The sequence below is a fragment of the Saccostrea cucullata genome, unplaced genomic scaffold (genome assembly GCF_032062105.1).
Source record: "Saccostrea cucullata isolate Sc308-1 unplaced genomic scaffold, CSIRO_AGI_Scuc_v1 ctg108, whole genome shotgun sequence".
NCBI classification, from domain to species: domain Eukaryota; kingdom Metazoa; phylum Mollusca; class Bivalvia; order Ostreida; family Ostreidae; genus Saccostrea; species Saccostrea cuccullata.
The window spans coordinates 427,947-446,242 of NW_026935861.1; the positions used below are offsets into that span (position 1 = coordinate 427,947).

Genomic DNA, 18,296 nt, shown 5'->3' on the forward strand with positions numbered 1-18,296 from the left:
AGAATCCCCAGTTTCCTAAGGAAAAAGGTTGTTATAGAATCAAACTCTCCCCCTAACTGAGTTATTAAGCTATTTAGTTTAATTTTTTTTCTCCATTTATAAAATTGTCACATTTATTTAATAAGTTGTAAACTTACCGTCCACACTTCCTCTCTTACTCATCCGCTTGCCCAGACTTTTAAGTCCCCCCTCGATTCTCTTCCTGGCGCTGAGGAAAGTAATGGTGGCCTGGCTGGCCGTCTTGAAGGACATCTTAGACTTCATGCGGGGGGCCTGTAGATCAGTTTTACTCTCCCTCCTATCTAGTGGTGGGGGGTCACTCATGGCCTCTTCTTCATGGTCAGGTTTCATGGGACGCCTAAATCCTAACATTTAAATCATCACCTGATGAATTCACGAACATGAACGTACACAACTTTTCTAATCAATGAAATTAAATTTTTGTATAGTTTTCCTTAACCAACATAATCCACCATGTATTATTGCCACATTTTTACAAGAAGTCTGTGAGCCAATGCTCACTAGTAATATCCCCATTCTAATGAGAATATACACTGTTATATCTTGTTATTAAATGATCAGGAATTTTGGTGCTCTGTGATTGGTCTAAACGCCTTTTCCTGAGATGTACCTCAGAGTGAGTTCACCTCATATGACATTCTGGAGGGTTTATTCGGGTTTTCCCTCTTGACCAACCATAGATTTCCTTACAGTTTTTTTTACCAATCAGATTGCGTGTTTCAAAGCATGTGTCGGTGTGAATGTAAACATGTCAGACGCCAGTACCAAGGAGATTAAACGCTTTTGAAAGTAAATGGTTGAGTATTGATTGTTTAATAATATTGTTTTCCATTTTTAACTACTAGTTGTTAAGCTGTTGAAGTATAACAACATGTGAAAAGTGTTGTTACACTTTGCATTTTATTATGAGTGTTTATATTTGATGGAGACAAGAACGAAAGTGTCAAAAGTGTTGTAAAATTCCTGATCATTTAATAAAACGGTTATTGACTTTTGAATTCGGTCTACTCACGAGTAGACCTCATCAAAAGTCAATAATTGTATATTAATATACTGAAGTTCAGTTACAGACAGACACATGGATAAACAGGAAGCTGACATCGGATTTGCACAAAAATGAATCCCATGATATGGTATGCCTCAGGAAAAAATGTGCTAAAAATCGAGCATCTGCAATGAGAAGTTGCTAAGAAAACTGCGACGAAAATTTTTTATGCATGGTATGGACAGACACACAGATGAACAGAGAGTTGACACTGCAGGGCTCGACATTAACGCTTGTCCGCTTGTCCAGTACCAATGAAAAATAAATACGGACAAGTAAATATTGCTGGGCACTTGTCCGATTGGACAAGTGCATTTTAATGTAAAGGGGTCTCTAAATAATAAAAAGAACAACTGTTGAAAGCTAAATCGTTAGTCTCAAGACGGAAGCTGTACATGAAATCTAAACTTTGATCCCGATATGTATCGCTATATTAATATTGAGTTCACATTCGATCAGGATCGAAGTTCACTAATTGCATACTACTGAAAAGTCATGGAAGATACGAGGTTCATGATACGAACCTAAGTGTGAATTGTTTGATTGCTGACAGGTTCACTTGTGGATTTTTATGTTATTGTCAGGACAGAAAGCCTAAATTAAATTTCATTTTATGTGCCTGTTGCATTTATCAATAACATCAAGAATCAATCAAGCGCATGACATGTGTAAATAAATGGACTTTATTTTAATTTTCAAGTTGAAACTATTGACCTTTATTGAAAATTTTTCGGACAAGTGAAGTTGAAATTCGGACAAGTAAATGTCTTGGTCACTTGTCCGAATGGACAAGTAGGAAAAAAAGTTAATGTCGAGCCCTGCACTGGATTTGCAGAAAAATGAATCCCACCATATGGCATGCCTCAGCAAAGAATGTGCTAAAATTTCAAGCATATGCAATAAGTAGTTGCTGAGAAAATTGCTACGAAAATTTGTTACGGGCGGACAGACAGGCAGACAGCTAGACAGAGAGACGGACAGACACACAAGGGTAAAACAGTATACCCCCCTCTCCTTATAATAACAAGAACCTGTGTAGATTCCCTACCTAAATGGAACCTGCTGAATCGTCTCCTTCCAGTACTGGAGGTGTTAGGTACCGACTCGTCATCCGTCGTGGCATTCTTGTTCTTAGAATCCTCCAGGAGTTCTGAGTCACTGGCTGTGGCATAAGGCTGAAGAGCTAGGGACTGAAAAATTAATACCATTAGTTAACAGTATTTCAGCTAGAAAATTTTACTAAAGATGAGAAAATATTTTGTCCTCTTTCTGATTTAATTTGCATGACTTCACTTGTGGCTTCAGATAATAATTTCTCACAATCTGTGATTTACAGTATTAATGGTATCATTTTTTTCTTTGGAATCTTAGCTGTGGCCACCTTTTTGAGCTTCTTTTTGAATAGGGATTTCCTTCCTTTAGTTCGACTGGGAGGATCTTCATTAGGTGTTGTCGAGGTTTTCCCGATATCATCTCCACTCTCAGATGTCTGGGATGTTGTTCTCCTATACAACAGAATACCACAACATTGAAATCTAGCATCCATTAAAATCTCAAATCTCAATTTTCCACATTGTCTCAGACAGTCTCAAGACATACCTTAATACCTGAATACTACAGCTAATCTCAGACCTACCTGATCCCTATTGATGATCTGACTTTGGATTCCTTTTCCTGCTTTTTCAGTTTCATTGTAGAATCTAACAATCCACTCAGTTCCACCCGCCTGAATGTTCCTCCATGGATCTCTTTAACGTAAGTCATTAACTGACGAATATCACAGAACAAGCACTGAAAGTAGATATAATTTGTGGCTGTTGCAGGTAAAAATGTAAGACTCAGTTAAAATATGGAAAAAAAATATATGATCATTGACACATTTTCAAATAGGCTTATACTGCTTTAAAATTTCATTCAATTTTTTTCACAGATATTGAGAAATCAAATGCTTTAAACAGATATATAAACCATGATACATACTATATTGTCACTTCCATACAGTTCCCTCGCATTGTCCACACACTTGGAGACAAAGGGTTTCAGGATGTTGGCAATAAGTACACCCTCCTCCCCTCTATAGCCCACTCCTCCTATACTGTGACCAAAGTTGTTATGGAAACCATTCACTGGGGGGTCCTGCTGGGTACAGGACCTCTTCCTTTCTATTAAAAATAATAATCATAATCATGATCTTAAGTCAAGACAAGTAAAAAAAAGCTACTACTGTACATTGAATTACTAGAAGAGACATGGAGGTAATGCATAATACCGGTACTTTGTTACAATTCAACACAGACAAACAGTCAAACACTGACATGCACACATTACCTTGACCTTGGCCTTGCTGGAGAATCAGTGTGGGATCTGAGCAGAAGCCCAGCAGTGCGTGTAAGAAGTCGACAGTCTCCTGTATTGAGCATCGCTCCACCGTCTCCTTCAGGTAAACTCTGAACAACACTGAGTTGATCTGCTGTAGTCTCTGTAGACACTTGTGACCTTTTAACCTTAAGTGGTCACCATAACTACCCCTTAAACCATCTCCACAACCATTAGGACAGCCAAGAGCTTTAAAAATGCTTGTAATGTAGAACAAAATATTCATAAATTACCATATAATTACATTTCTCATTAATGAAGTGATATAAAGAATGGTAAATTCAAAATGTGACACAATTCTCTCTGACATGTACATTATAGTTGATATGGTTTGATCAAGTAGACCCTGAAACTATAACTGGCCATACCTGAACAAGCTGTCCATGGCGAGTCCATGGGCGGACTGCTCCTGTGAGGAGTCGGACGTCGTACTTTTCGTACTGTCCTCCTCCGTCTTCTTGCTCTCCGGAGAGTCCGGTACCTTGACGTCCTGCTTCCTCTCTACAATGTCCAGGTCCAGCAGACAATTGATGATGTTCAACAGAACCTCACACACTCTCGGTGTGGCTTGGTTTAGGGCATTAAAGTGAATGGCCTGTAGTATGACTTTGTAGTTGAGGTGACCATTGTCCTGTATATAATGGACAGACCCTGGCACCTCATGGACCTCCTCCACGTGGCTGTAGTTAATGTCCGAGTCAGTCATACTGCGAGGAAGGGAATTCTCTTTCTCATTCTTTTGATTCTGAGGCAGCTCATCTATGAAAAACATAGCTGAGACTTTATCTCTCTGAGCATTGTCTTTTAACCAGTTGGCACTATTCCTCTCAAATATATCCCCTTTCCTGTCCCTGATTCCATTGGCAGTTTCTGTGGGTTTACTGATTGTGTTCCTGATCCTCTGTCGATCCCAGACATTATGTTCTGTGACCATTATCATTGGTTTCTGCTTCTCGTCCTCAGATGACATGACATCTGACCGGCCCTCTGTACCCGTCCGAGTCTCTGCATGGCTGGAATCACCCAACTGTGAAGACGAAGAACTGTGACTACTCGTCATCAACGAATCCCGGTCAGAACCTAAATGCTTCGGTTTAGCTTCAGTTGTCTCCCTTTTGGTGAGAAAGGGTGGGAATGACACAGTTTTCTGGCCCTTACTACTGGGGTCCTGATCCGAGTCCTGTGTAGTTGGTGCAGCTGTACTTGAAGAGTCATCTCTCTTTGTCAGATATTGTTCATAAATTCTGTCATTATACCTCAGTCCTTTCTTTCTCATTTTTTCAAAGTTCAGGAATTCATTGGTCAGCTGGCTGTGGTGACTGTCCTCTTTGGTGGGAGACCCAGAGAGATAAAATAAGGGTTTCATTTCTTTGGCATTCTGGCTTTTATTTTCTTCTGCACCAGAAGTTTTGATTTTCTTTGATGCATGGTCAGTAGCAGCATCTGACTCCTGATTTGACCGCAACTTATGCTCCAGCAATGGAGAAATTTCCCCGGCACTTGGAATTGTTTCAAGTCTAGAGGAAGGCTTCTTTAGGCCACTCTTTAATTTTCCAATAGATTTTTCTATTCCATGTGATGGGATACTCTGACTTCTTAAGAGCTTAAAATCTTGGAACGGCAGTGAATGACTTCTCTCTCGCTCGGAATAATCCCTTCTGACGTACTCATCACAAACTTCCAGCAGTCTCTGGTGAACATACTTCAGAGCCCAGTAAACCCCGTCTTCAGACCAATGCAGGCTGAATAGACAGCGTAAGACAGCAATGTCAAAGTAGCTGGCACTCAGTATGTCTGGAGCCGTGGGTCCTCTGATTCCACTCGTGACAGCACTGGCCAATCTCTGCTTCACCAACTCCTCATCCACAGAGGAGGGTAACATCTGGAAGTTAAACAAGTGGGGTTCAAAGGTCTCTGTGCTTTCTTTTCTCTTGCACTGACAATGCTTCTCCTCCGATTCTCTGCTAGATATGACATTGTTACAATGCTCACATAACACCTCCATGTTTACAGAGTGTGAATCTGCAGTAGACATAGGACAAATATCACTCATTCTTGCCAGAGGAGCATGTATAGAGTGCTGATCATTGAAGCTGGACTTGCGACTGGCCGTTGATGGCTCGGCTAAGAAGTTAAGATTTTCCCTAGATGTGCCTTTACCGACATAGATATTCGCAGCATTGGTGTTGACCTTGAGCAAATTTCGCTGAGCTTTGAGTATGTTTCTCTGTGGTTTGACAGGAGTGGAGAAACATGGTATATCTGGCTGTCTGAAATCCCATAATGGCTGCCAAAATCGGAGACCATTCTCAAGCTTCAGAGTCTGGAAATCTGAGTCCCTCAGCAGGTGTATCACTGGGGCTAGAAGGTAGACCAAGAGCTGGACAGTACACAGTGAGTGCAGCTGTACTGGGACGCTACTCCTAGAGGGGTCCGTCTCCAAATCTTCACACTCTGAGGCAGCATCAAGGATAATCCAGTGTAGAATATACAGCAGTTTTACTTCACTTGGACCAAAGGCAGTGTCTACAATAGTTCACAAATATAACAATTTCAACAAGATGAAAATCATAGAAAGTTCCATCATAAATAACTTAATTCAAATCATAATCAATACTTTTAAAATACAGTGCACTGGGATAAATCATAAATATGTTTTTTTTTTACCCTTATCACTCTGCTTGCATTGCTGAATAAGAGCTGCACATGCATGCATGACATGAGGAAAGGCTGCCTGGATGACCTTCCATCTGGGCACGCTCTGTATAGCTTCACAGAGACTGGGGGACAGGCCATGTAGAATATTCTGAACCACCACTCTCTCCAAGGACTGAAATCAAATATATACTTAAAGAAAATGATGAATCTAAAAGGAATATCATTCATTGATGGAAAGAGTACATAGTTCTTAAAGTATTTAAACACCTATAAATGAATTGCAGGTATATGTCAATAAAATGCAGACACTTACCACACAAGCAGCTTCACATAGTTTTCCTAGTTTTGGCCTTATGAAAGGACTGAAAGCATGAACAATATATATGATAATGATTCTACAAAGTTTTAAAGGGTACCTCTACCTCAAGTCAAAATATTTACATTTCAATTTTTAAAAAATCTGCTACCATTGACATTTTAGCAGATATGAGCAGATATAAAATTTGAAAATAAGTTGCCTCAAACATTGTATCAACAAAAATTCTCTTATCAAAAATAATTCAGATCCAAATCTGAAGTTTCCTCAACGGCTATCTTTAAAAATTGTGTGGTTGTATCCCATCAACAAATATGATGAAATTTTCCAGATTTTTTTCCTCCTAACTACTGACCCAATAATTTCTCCTGGGACAGGAGATGGCAATAAAAATTATATTAAAGATTGCCCAGTGCTTTGATATTACCAAACAAAAGCAAGTTGGTGATTTTTCTTCATTAAACTGCACTGAAAAAGGAATAATGAGGTAGCTGCAGATCTGTAGCGTTATGGTTTTATATATTTGTCTTTGACCATAACGCTACAGATCCCGTAATGCAAAAAAGGTGCAATTTATGGCGCAATATTTTTTGCCCACTTTTGGGGAGAATTTCTCCCACTTTCTAGCATTGGTATCAACTACCTTTCACTCCCTAATTCCAGACACATTCTGTAGCCAATATGTATATTTTATCCAGCTCCTAACCATTTACAGTTGTCTCTACAGGCAATAAACTCGTTCGAGGTGAATGTTCAGCATTCTAAAACATATATATTAATCAAGCGATTTTATCACTTGTAGAGACGACTATAAAGGGTTGGGAGATGAATAAAATAGATGAGTTAAATAATGTGCCTAGAATTAGGGACAGAAAGGTAGTTATTTGAATGATGCTGGAAAGTGGAGAAATTCCCTCCAAAAGTGCGCAAAAAATATTGCGCCGTAAGGCCAAAAAAATTAATCAATAGTTTCTCAGGCACCGCCGCATCAGTTCAAAAACGGCCGCATTGATCAATTTTATTGACATATTGAAAAGGGAAATAACTCAATTTTCTATTTTTCCAAGTTGAAAAAGAAAATCGAGTTATTCCCCTTTTCATAAATGCTCAATCTGATTAAAATCAGATCCTTTGATCCACTCACAAATTAGATCGCTACACAAGGATCTGAAGAAACCCCATTCAGGGTCATCTCCTGGTGACCTTTGAATTATCTAATCAAATACTTACTTTAGAGAATTGGAAAGTATCTCAGAATTCAGTTACAGAGGGGAAAGGCCCGATCATACACGAATGGAAAAATCGTGACCTAGTTCCTGAAGCCTGTCAAGAGAAGGACCACAGTCTTTTCTGTACAGTAATATCATAAGTACTTGCTTTTGTCTTGTTTTTTAGCCCTTTGTTTTGTACGAAACGATAAGATCTTCTCCGCAGCTACTTTCACTTCTATATTCGTTTTCCCGAATGTCGCTTAAGTACGATCTCTCTAGTTGGTCAAAATTTACATGAATATTTTTATTAGAAAGGTCACCAGGAGATGACCCTGAATGGGGTTTCTTCAGATCCTTGTGTGGCGATCTAAGTGAGCGGATCAAAGGATCTGATTTTAATCAGATTGCATAAATGCTAAGATAGACGTTTTTATTAGAAAAACAATGTATTTTTTCTAAATTTACAGTATTTTATGAATTAACTTTTAAAGGAATGTTTGGAATAACATTATTTAAAGTTGAATACTTATTATAACTAATTTCAGAGAACAAAAACTAAGAATTAGTAAATTATTATCATTTCATTCAACAGATGACTTAAAGAAGGTTTAAAACCTGCTTCAAAAAAAAACAAAAAAACAAAAAAAAAAAAGCCTGCCTGCCGCATTGGATTTTGATTTTTTTGGCCTGAGAAACTATTTATTAATTTTTCTTGGCCTAAATTGCATCTTTAATTTTTGCATTACTGGATCTGTAGCGTTATGGTCAAAGACAAATATATAAAACCATAACGCTACAGATCTGCAGCTAGCCCTGAGGATCCATTCTTGCATCTTGATTAAAAACAATATGTACCAAAATGATTACCCCATTGCCTAAACACTGCTATAAATGTAGGTTAAGATAAGCCTGAAATGGAATGTTGTATACCTATTTCTTTTTTTAAATTTGTTTAAAAAACAATTTTCTTTGAAAAAATCGCCTTGATTGAATATAAAAAAAACCCAGTATTCTTTAAAGATTTTCATACCCCAGTTAAGGTCAAGATCTAGTAAATAACTTTAGACTAATTTTTTGGTGCTAGATCCATTATGACGTCATAATCAATTTCAACTTTCTTTTTCCCGTACTTTATGGCTTTAGCAGAATTATGTAGAAAATAGGGTATTTTCATGACATTCAATTTGAAATCATATGAAAAGTAAACCGGATACCTATATTAAATTTGATATTGATTTAAAGAAGAGGCTTTAAACATACTAATTACTGTTTTCTGAGAGACTGTAGGCAATCTGGATACATTTCCTTTGTCGAATATGAAAAAAACTCCCATATTCATGACTGGTTTTCTTAATTTTTCATTGAAAATGACAGTTTCAAATACAGTTTTTTATCTTGTTTACCTACAAATTATGCCCCGAAACACATTATTTGACCAAGCTAATTTTGTAAAGCATCAATACAGGAATTTATTTCTCAAGTTTGATAAATCTGTAGGCACCTTTCATTTACTAGATCTTGACCTTAGAGTGATTGTTTATGTTTATTTATTAGAAAGTGATAAATCTGGGCTATGGGAAAATTCTGTTATTTGCTATACTATAGTGTTATTAAGGTACATGTCACTGTAATAATGAGTGTTTCATCAAGTGGAGATTTAAAATCTAATAAAATAGTTTGTCTTTATTCACACTGTCAAACTGGAGGTATTGAATTCATCGTATGTAATATCTGCATTCTGCAGACAATCCTCGGATTTCTCTCTCCTAAATAAATCCATGCATTCACACAGATCAATACTTCTTGTTTAGTAATATCCATAAAATGTACACAAAATAGTGCAAAAATATCTTATCCATGGTTTTAGCATAAATATACATGTAAAATATTCATCTATCGGCATAGCATTATAATGATAATCACTGTCTATATGCACCTTGTTTGTCGCCAGAAAAACGACTGTATTGGGAGAGGGATCGTCTGATCGCCATCTGAGTCATCTGCAGGGTGATTTTTCCGTTTCGGCATGTTTCAAAATACCCCACAAAGCATTTAAAAAGCCACCTGCTTCTATTTTATCTCGTAATCCATGATGTAAAATCTAAAATGGCTTCGGAGGCTGAAGTTGACCTTTGCCCTTATATTCTATAACGATAAGAACTGGATACGAGAAATAAATCCGGAACAAGACAAACCTAATGCCTCTAACATTTGTCATTTGATTTATGTTTTCGACAGCGTGCTATATATATTGTATATTTCATTTTTATGCAATAATTTTGGTTTAATTTACACTAAAATAGTATTATAGTATAAATGAATTAAATTATATTAATATCAATTCTCTATAAATATCAAAATGACGTGGCCACGCGATGTCTTGGATTCAGCTTATTTTTTTCTTACTGAAACTTCAATGAATGAAAAGATTGACTATATGAAAGAAAGCATGGTAGATTACCCGGTTGCCATAGAAACGGGGCTAAAAGGTGTAAATTATAGTGAATATTGCTTTTTTATCAATAATATAAAAAAATGTTACTAGGCAAAGCTGTTTATGTGCATATTTTTTATATGCTTCTTGACAACCAAAACTATGTAAAAAATAGTGTATGTCACAAAGTTTTTACAATTTCTAATTTTCTGATGCCAAAAAAGTGAATAATTAGGCCTCGTTACCTCCCTTGTTAGACTTAATATTTAAAGACTTTGACAAGTGATGTGAAAATTCTAGTAGGAAGATTTAGATTCAAGAAATGTTATTTTGCAAATATCATTTAAAACATTTATGGGTAAATGAAAAATAAACATTTTATTACACTATAAAGTTGGTCTAAATGTGCTTTTTCTCTATCCGAGTTATTTCCCTTGTTGGAGCTCTTCGGCATTGAAGAATACGAAATGTGTAAAATGTAAACAAGATGGCAGACAATAAAAGCTGCATTTTTTCTTCTTGTTTTGAAACATCTTGTTCAGGAAAATTCTACCCCAAGAGACTCAGAATTTGATGAAAAACACTTAACAAAGTAGGGATAATCTTTAAGACATACCAAAAGGTTGATCTGGACATGATGAGTATTACACATATAGCTACTCATAGAAAGGAAAATATGAGGAAATCAGAGTGGTATGGGGCCAAAGTCGAGAGGATTTTAACTGTTCCCTTCAAGATGTCTTTGAAATAGAGATCGAGTGATACATGTAGTGGTGTGGTAGTCCCCGACCAGCCCCCATTGCAATGTGTAAGTATTTTTTATTTATAATTCTATTCAGTTGTCTCATGTACCTGGTAACTGACTGTATATTAAAATATAATACAATAAAAACAAAAAAACCCATGAAAACTTGGATGCACAGTTGCACATATTACATGTACATGACATTGAATCATATACTACTGTGAAATATATGTGGGTACCGGTATTTCATTTTCTATAAAATTCAGTATATTTGAAGAAAATTGTTTGTATAAAATTATTTTTCCAAGTGATAATATGTTTGTGTCCATTCTATTTTAACAAACAGGATTTGTAAAAATCATGCCACGGAAAAATTAAACCTTTGACTTTTGACAATGATAACTGAATAGTGGGTTAGATTTTTTGAAATTTTAAGCAATATCAGGACCGTAGGATATTTGAAAGAATTGATAAAAAAAAGTGTAAGTGTAAAATTATGAAAATTAACTCAGTACATGCAGACACACAGATTTACAGCTGTTAATAGTGTTCTAGATCTGAGTACATATACTTTGTCATACTATGTGAAATCATTTTTGGGACCTTGATACAATTAAGGTATTTGCTTTGCAAGGTAATGTATTGTAAAGTAGGTAAAGAAATCTATCCAAGGGTGTTAGAATGTGATAACTCCATTTCATTTGTACTTGGAGTTCCTATAAATTAATTAATTATTATTGTCATGAAGCACACCTTATTGACTTTTCTAAGATGCAGCTTTCTGTCTCATAATTTTATTTTACTGATCACTGTTTTTCAGCTATATATTGCAGGCATATCAATCTTGCACACATTTATGAATAGTTTTAGTTTACAGTATTGATCTGTACAGATGAGATCATTTTGATGCTGTGTACTTTACATGTCAAGGACATATTGTACAAATTAAAAATAGTCACATTAAAGTCAATTTAAAGAACAAAATAAATTATACCACATTACATGTAGTATTCATAAAACATGCATGTTTTTATTACAATTAATTTATGATATAATAACATTTCATTTACCACTTTAAAAATTAATTGTTGTCAAATTCATTTCTACTCTAGATCTTCGGCAATTTGTCCAAACCACAGAAAAGCTTTAACTGTGTAAATTGAAAAAAGAAATGCTTGATGACAACATTGAATCCCCTCCTTTATCAATCATTCCTCATGATTCAGAAAGTTTTCAGGATAACATTCAGGTACATGTAATAATATATATTTGATGTTTAGGATTTTAACCCAAACTTTCAAATTAAAAAAATAATTTAAATTCACAGATCATTGCAGCCCTTGCAAGATTTTCCTAATGAAGATTCTTAGGATAACAGATCCTCTAGCAAGGAGATCAGACAGGTACATGTATTGTGTATTAAGTTACATGGATTCATGGTGACTTAAGACATGATTGCCATGACAATACATAAAGGGAGATAATAATGTTTAGAGGTTGAAAATGTATATGTTTTATATATAGCAAAGTTGTAAGATTCTAGTTTTAAGTTTTTAGAATAATTTTTAATGAATTTTTATCCAAACTGACCAAAAATTAATGGAATTTTTTTTTAATTTTCATGTGAACAGATAGAAATGACCAGGGCAGAGGACACACAGCCCCCCCCCCCCAAAAAAAATTCCCAGTGGACAGGAAGTAATTTTTACATGAAAAAAAGAAAGTAGGAAAAAGAACAGAAAGAAAAGAAGATCCAGTAAAAGTTGTCACTAGTGCAAAATGGATATAGAGAGGGTTTTCTAAAGATCATTACTAAAATCCACTGCAAACTGCAAGGCTGAGCTACTTTTCAAACTTATACAAAAGGACATAAAGAAATGTGATGTAATTTGAGGAAACCAAGCTGACATCAAATGAGAGAATATGAAGGAACAAATTTTAGCAGAATTTCTTTTTAAAGCAGAGCATCTGTTTTCCTTAGAGAATATGTGTATTCTAAATTGTTTCTAAATTGATTTCTTGTATTTTCAAAAAATGTCACTGTTTAAGTGGAGCATACATTCCAATGTCATGTTTATTTCTTTTCTATAAAAGCAGTATTATGAAAAGAAGCAGTTTCCTCCCTTTTTATATCCCCACTCTGCAGGAGAGGTTGTATACTGATTTATTATATACCCCCACATGGGCTCACAAATCTATAGTTTTATACTGGCAGGCTTCACACAGTATGTCATGTAAGATTAGAATATGAATATATTTTAACAAAACTGAGAACAAGATTAATGGGGAACCGGAGTCGGTTATCTTATCTTGTATCGGTAGGGGGCGCCACAGGAAAATGCGGTCCATTACAAAAGTGATAAAACCTGTGAAGATGGATAATCAGCATCCATTCTCGAATACGATATCGGAAAGCACACACGTTTCAGTTACAATCCTTAATTTACTATGGCATCTAATTGTGGTGATATGACTATACCTGAACTTAAGAACGAGTTAGAAAAGCTTGGAGCAAAGAAATCAGGAAGGAAGTGGGAACTTGTGGAGAGGTAAATAAACATACGATGTTTTCATGCAAATCCAAGTAAACATTATTAATAACACAGTAAATAATTATCAATGGTGTGTAAAAGATTAACATTAAGTCAAATTGACAGTAAATATCAGAATTACCTCGTTTAAGAAACTAATTCTTAAATAATCTGCAACTTTAGCGTGTTAGATTTTTAACTTGAATTTCCTCGGTAATTCTAACATCGATCTCATATTGCTTGGTGCTTGCAGTAAAATAAGAATACTTCTCTACATTTTTATTATGAAGCAGTATTATTATTTCCTGATTGTTGCAGCTATGTTTCACTCAAAATATACATGAAAAAGAATTAAATATGCTTATTTTATTGCAGACTTGAAGCCTACAGAAGAAATGCACATTGTGCTAAGACCGATGTTTATGGACCTGAATTTATGATGATGACGCCAGATCCACAACTCTACAAGGACCTTCATGGTGACAAGACCTTTCCAGGTTGCACAGAGGCAGAAATTTCCACTTTCTTGTCGAAGTTTAATAAGACAACTGATAAGAAAGGAAGGGATATGTACAACGATGGGTTTATCCAGTATGTGAGGGTGACATTTCATGATTCAAATTGGTTCGTTAGAAGTAGTGTAAAAGCTTCAATGATGAAGTCTGTGAAATATGTTGTTGACATTATGATAGGAAAAGACAGAAGTGTTATAGAGTCTCAGTGTGAATGTGCGGCAGGCATGGGACCCGATGCACATTGCAAGCATGTCTGTGCTGTACTTTTTTCATGTGCAGATTTTGTTAAGCATGGGACATACAAAACAGAACTCACCTGCACACAGAGGTTACAAACTTTTCATCGTGCTAAGCCCCATAAAGGAAGCCCTATGAAAGCAAGACAGTTGGACATGCCAGGCTGTGACGAAGTATGCAATAATGACTATGACCCTCGTCCAGTTGAATTTAGAGGCAATCCGGGATACCAGTCTTACTTTAGAAATGTGTGCTTGAATTACCCAGGTATTAGTAAGACTCCAATTTTTCAGCTGTATGAGCCTGTAAACATGAAAGCTTACAACCTGGACCATGACTATCTAAAAGACACGTTTAGTGAAAATCATTTGAAACTTTTAAATGTATCAGAAATTTCAGAGGAGAATGCACGTCAAGTTATGATAAAAACAGCTACACAAGCGGCCAACGACCTTTGGTTTGAGGAACGTTGCAAACGTCTTCATTCTTCGGTATTCGGGAGAATATGTAAAGCAACTGATCGAACTGATAAGGTGAAACTTGCTGACTTTTTACAGACCCTAAACCGTGCTACTACACCTCAGAAACGAACCGTACCGTTCCGTGCACAAAGCGAACCGTTCCGTTCACAAAGCGTACCGTACCGTCCACAAAGCGAACCGTTCCGTGCTCAAAGCGTACCGTACCGTCCACAAAGCAAACCGTTCCGTGCACAAAGCGTACCGTACCGTCCACAAAGCGTACCGTTCCGTGCAAGAAACGAACCGTACCGTTCTTTGGTTAATTATGCAAACCACGCCCCCAATGATTTTTTAACTATGTAATGTCCAAATAAGTCATTTTTGGTTTATTTTTCGCGATAGCGCCCGTGAAAGGAGGAGGGAGTTTGTGTCTGGCTGTTCGAAACACCATTATCAAGTATCGTGCATCTGAGCTTTCAACTGTGAAAATAAAGGAAACTACTCGAAATAAACAACTTTAAAACAACTAGACAGAGTTTGAGACGATTCCTTATATACTATAAATTAGATCAACTCGTTGTGTTTGTGATCAAAGGTACAGTACAAACCACGGGTTTTTCCCGCAAAACACGTGGCACCGTGAACCTCGAACTCGATGTCGGTATCCTTCATGTCAGCGATCGTGGACACCATGTAACAAGGTGTATCAAAGTTCCCCATTACGGATCTGATAATAAATATTTTCATTTTCTTTATTTGAGCAAATTAAATCAACTTCTTTTTGAAATATTTGTTGTACTTAAATATTCGTAATTAAACTAATTCCCTGGTTTTCTTGACTTAATATTTTTAATTTTGCCCATTTAAATTATTGAATCAGATACGTGATCCTTTTTGCCGTAAGTGTGCATTCATATGTTTTCATATTAGATGCGTGATTTTATACTAATTAATCATTAATTTTGTAAGAATTTTAAAACACATATGAACTGTCTGGAGTAAAAAAAAATACCGTATTAGACTTGCACATTAATTCTGCTCAGATAATTACTCGGCGAATCATTGATGCAGTTAGACTTACACTGAAAATCGGTAATTATGTCAAATATGAATTAAAATATTACATGCAGTAAACAGGAAGATTTCTCCTGAACGGATAGAGATGATAATCTGACTAATAAAATTGTGATCAACTTAAAAGCTGCATACAAAAAAAAAAAAAAAAAAAAAAAAAAAAAATTGCGAAAAATTATAGATATTATAAGGTTTGTTATACTGTACCCCAATCCCCTTTCGTGAAAACGATACGAATTAGCAGGTTATAAGTTCTTTAGAAGTGTGCAAAATGTTACGTTGTTGTCAATTTAAAAAAAAATCATACCCCGGTAATCTACAGGACACCTGATAATTTGTGTCTGGAAAAGGATAATTTACAAAATAAAATGAAAATAAAAAAGACAATGATTTTTCTTAATCCTCTTTCAAGCCACATTATGTTTGATATCCCCCCCCCCCCCTTTCTAGAAGGCGATACTAATCAGCTACTAAAACTCATCAAAAGTCTGCGAATTTATGTGACGCTATTGTACATTTTTTTTTTTTTAAAAAAGTAAAATGATAATTAAGGGATTCATGGTTATCTAATTGCGTCTGAAATGGATATTTTAGGAAGAAAATTTCTAATCAGTGTTGTGGTGAAACCTGGAAGATGAGTTTCGCTGGATGTCATTTGAGTGAGTTTTAAAAATGCATGTACACTTGATGTGGTCAGAGCTAAATAATTTGAAAGGTGTGTTAAACACACGGCACCCCGGCCCTCTGGCTGTGACCCAATATTTTTTAAACAGGTGTGAACTGACCATAAGAATGTTTCAAATCACAAGAGAAATTCTTTCCGCGTAAACAGACTCTCAGGGTCACCTAGCGTCATGCGATTTTGACTGACTAGTGATGCACAAGGATTTCGTGCATGTGCAGAAAACGAATGCATTGCGCAATAGTTGTAAATAGGTTGAGTTTGAACGAAAGTTGTGGAAATTAAATAGCATCATAGACAGATTAAGTGTGACTTTGGCGATGTAAATAAAACGGAGAATGAGAATAAATACATTTTTTTTTACAGATTAAGAAACAAGGGGTTGCATCTCTCTCTCTCTCTCTCTCTCTCTCCCATTCACATCATTGTAAAAGTATTTAAACACTTATTTACTTATTAAAATAAATGTTTTCTGTTACAAGAAAAACGCCCGGAAGTCATTTTATTGATTCCGAGTTTCTGCTGCCGATTTTCGTATCTAAATTCAGAATAATCAAAGATTTTCAGAATAATTAAAGATTTACATAAGAAAAAAGAAAAACAAACAAACAAACAAGTCTTCTATGCCCTGTAAATTATTTCTATATTCTTTTTTTATTACTTTTTTTATTAATTGCATGTAATTTGTTTTTTGTTTACTGATATTTCTCTTCTAAGGCAGACGTTTAAACGACAGATCTACAATTTTAAAAATAAGAAACAATGTACATTTCTTCTACCAAGAATAAAAATATAAGCGCGAATATTTTTTCTATAGATCAATCAATTAAAAATATTTATATACGTGTGTAGTATTATATAAAGAACAAGTAAATATTCAGTTCTGTTAAAGCTTTATTTTAAAATGAAAAAAAAAATTTATTTACATGTATTTATTTTTTCTATTTGAAACGCAGCCTCGGCATACGTAAAAAATACGCACGGAAATATTTACCTTCTATATATCAATATATCTACAAATGCGAAAAAGATCAGTGGGACGATGTTTATTTCCTTTCATTTTTTTCTTATTTCCTCCATCACTGCTGCAGTGTAAATCAATATTTAAAATGGAAACCGAGACATAGCATACAAGACTATGATTGACACAATAACATACATGTAATAAAACATTTAAACTTCTCTAATAAATAGAAACTCATTGATACTTCAATTGATATGAATAATAAATAAATTACATTCTTTAATAACGGAAATAAAATTGTAAAATTAGCAGCCAATCAAGGACCAGAGCTAACAGGCTCCGCCCACTTCATTTGCATACCGTTTCCCAAAGCGTACCGTCCACAAAGCGTACCGTTCCGTGCAAGAAGCGAACCGTACCGTCCACAAAGCGTACCGTTCCGTGCATAAAGCGAACCGTACCGTCCACAAAGCGTACCGTTCCGTGCACAAAGCGAACCGTTCCGTGCACAAAGCGTACCGTACCGTTCACAAAGCGAACCGTTCCGTTCGCAAAGCGTACCGAACCGTACCGTGCAAGTGGTGTAGTAGCACGGTTTAGGGTCTGTAACAACAAAGGCACAAAAAATTAATGCTAAACCTATTCTTCATGGAAGAAAATACGAAAAAGAAGCTGTGAAGAAGTACCAGGAAATTTCGGGACGCACAGTTTACAATAGTGGAATTTGTGTCAGTCTGGACTCCCCTCATTTAGCAGCAACCCCAGATGGTATTATTGACGATGACACCTTGATTGAAGTTAAGTGTCCATATGTGGCAAGAAACAGTTTTATTTCCTCAAAAACAGTTCCTTATATCAAGCAGTCTGGAAGTAAATTTTATTTGAATAAATCCCATGACTATTACTATCAGGTCCAAGGACAACTTTACTGTGCAGAGAAAAATGAGTGTATATTTGTTGTGTATACTTTCAATGACTTTTTGTTCTTTGCAATAGAAAGGGATGATAAATTTATTGATGAGATGA

The 18,296-nt window shown here is 35.7% G+C and overlaps 1 protein-coding gene across 2 annotated transcripts in view; it reads right to left on the reverse strand.

Moving 5' to 3' along the window:
* The window catches only part of LOC134244048 (protein unc-80 homolog), a 57,712-nt gene extending 47,943 nt beyond the window's left edge, over nt 1-9,769 (reverse strand). For both annotated transcript variants that reach the window (XM_062726314.1, XM_062726313.1), the window contains exons 1-10: nt 9,564-9,769; nt 6,414-6,462; nt 6,110-6,272; nt 3,811-5,968; nt 3,395-3,642; nt 3,047-3,228; nt 2,703-2,857; nt 2,448-2,571; nt 2,115-2,256; nt 138-365 (exon numbers count right to left, since the gene is read on the reverse strand). In XM_062726314.1, the coding sequence (XP_062582298.1) occupies nt 138-365; nt 2,115-2,256; nt 2,448-2,571; nt 2,703-2,857; nt 3,047-3,228; nt 3,395-3,642; nt 3,811-5,968; nt 6,110-6,272; nt 6,414-6,462; nt 9,564-9,655 (3,541 nt within the window). In that variant the 5' untranslated portion in view covers nt 9,656-9,769. The remainder of the gene's footprint in view (nt 1-137; nt 366-2,114; nt 2,257-2,447; nt 2,572-2,702; nt 2,858-3,046; nt 3,229-3,394; nt 3,643-3,810; nt 5,969-6,109; nt 6,273-6,413; nt 6,463-9,563) is intronic.
* Nucleotides 9,770-18,296: the final 8,527 nt, after the last annotated feature.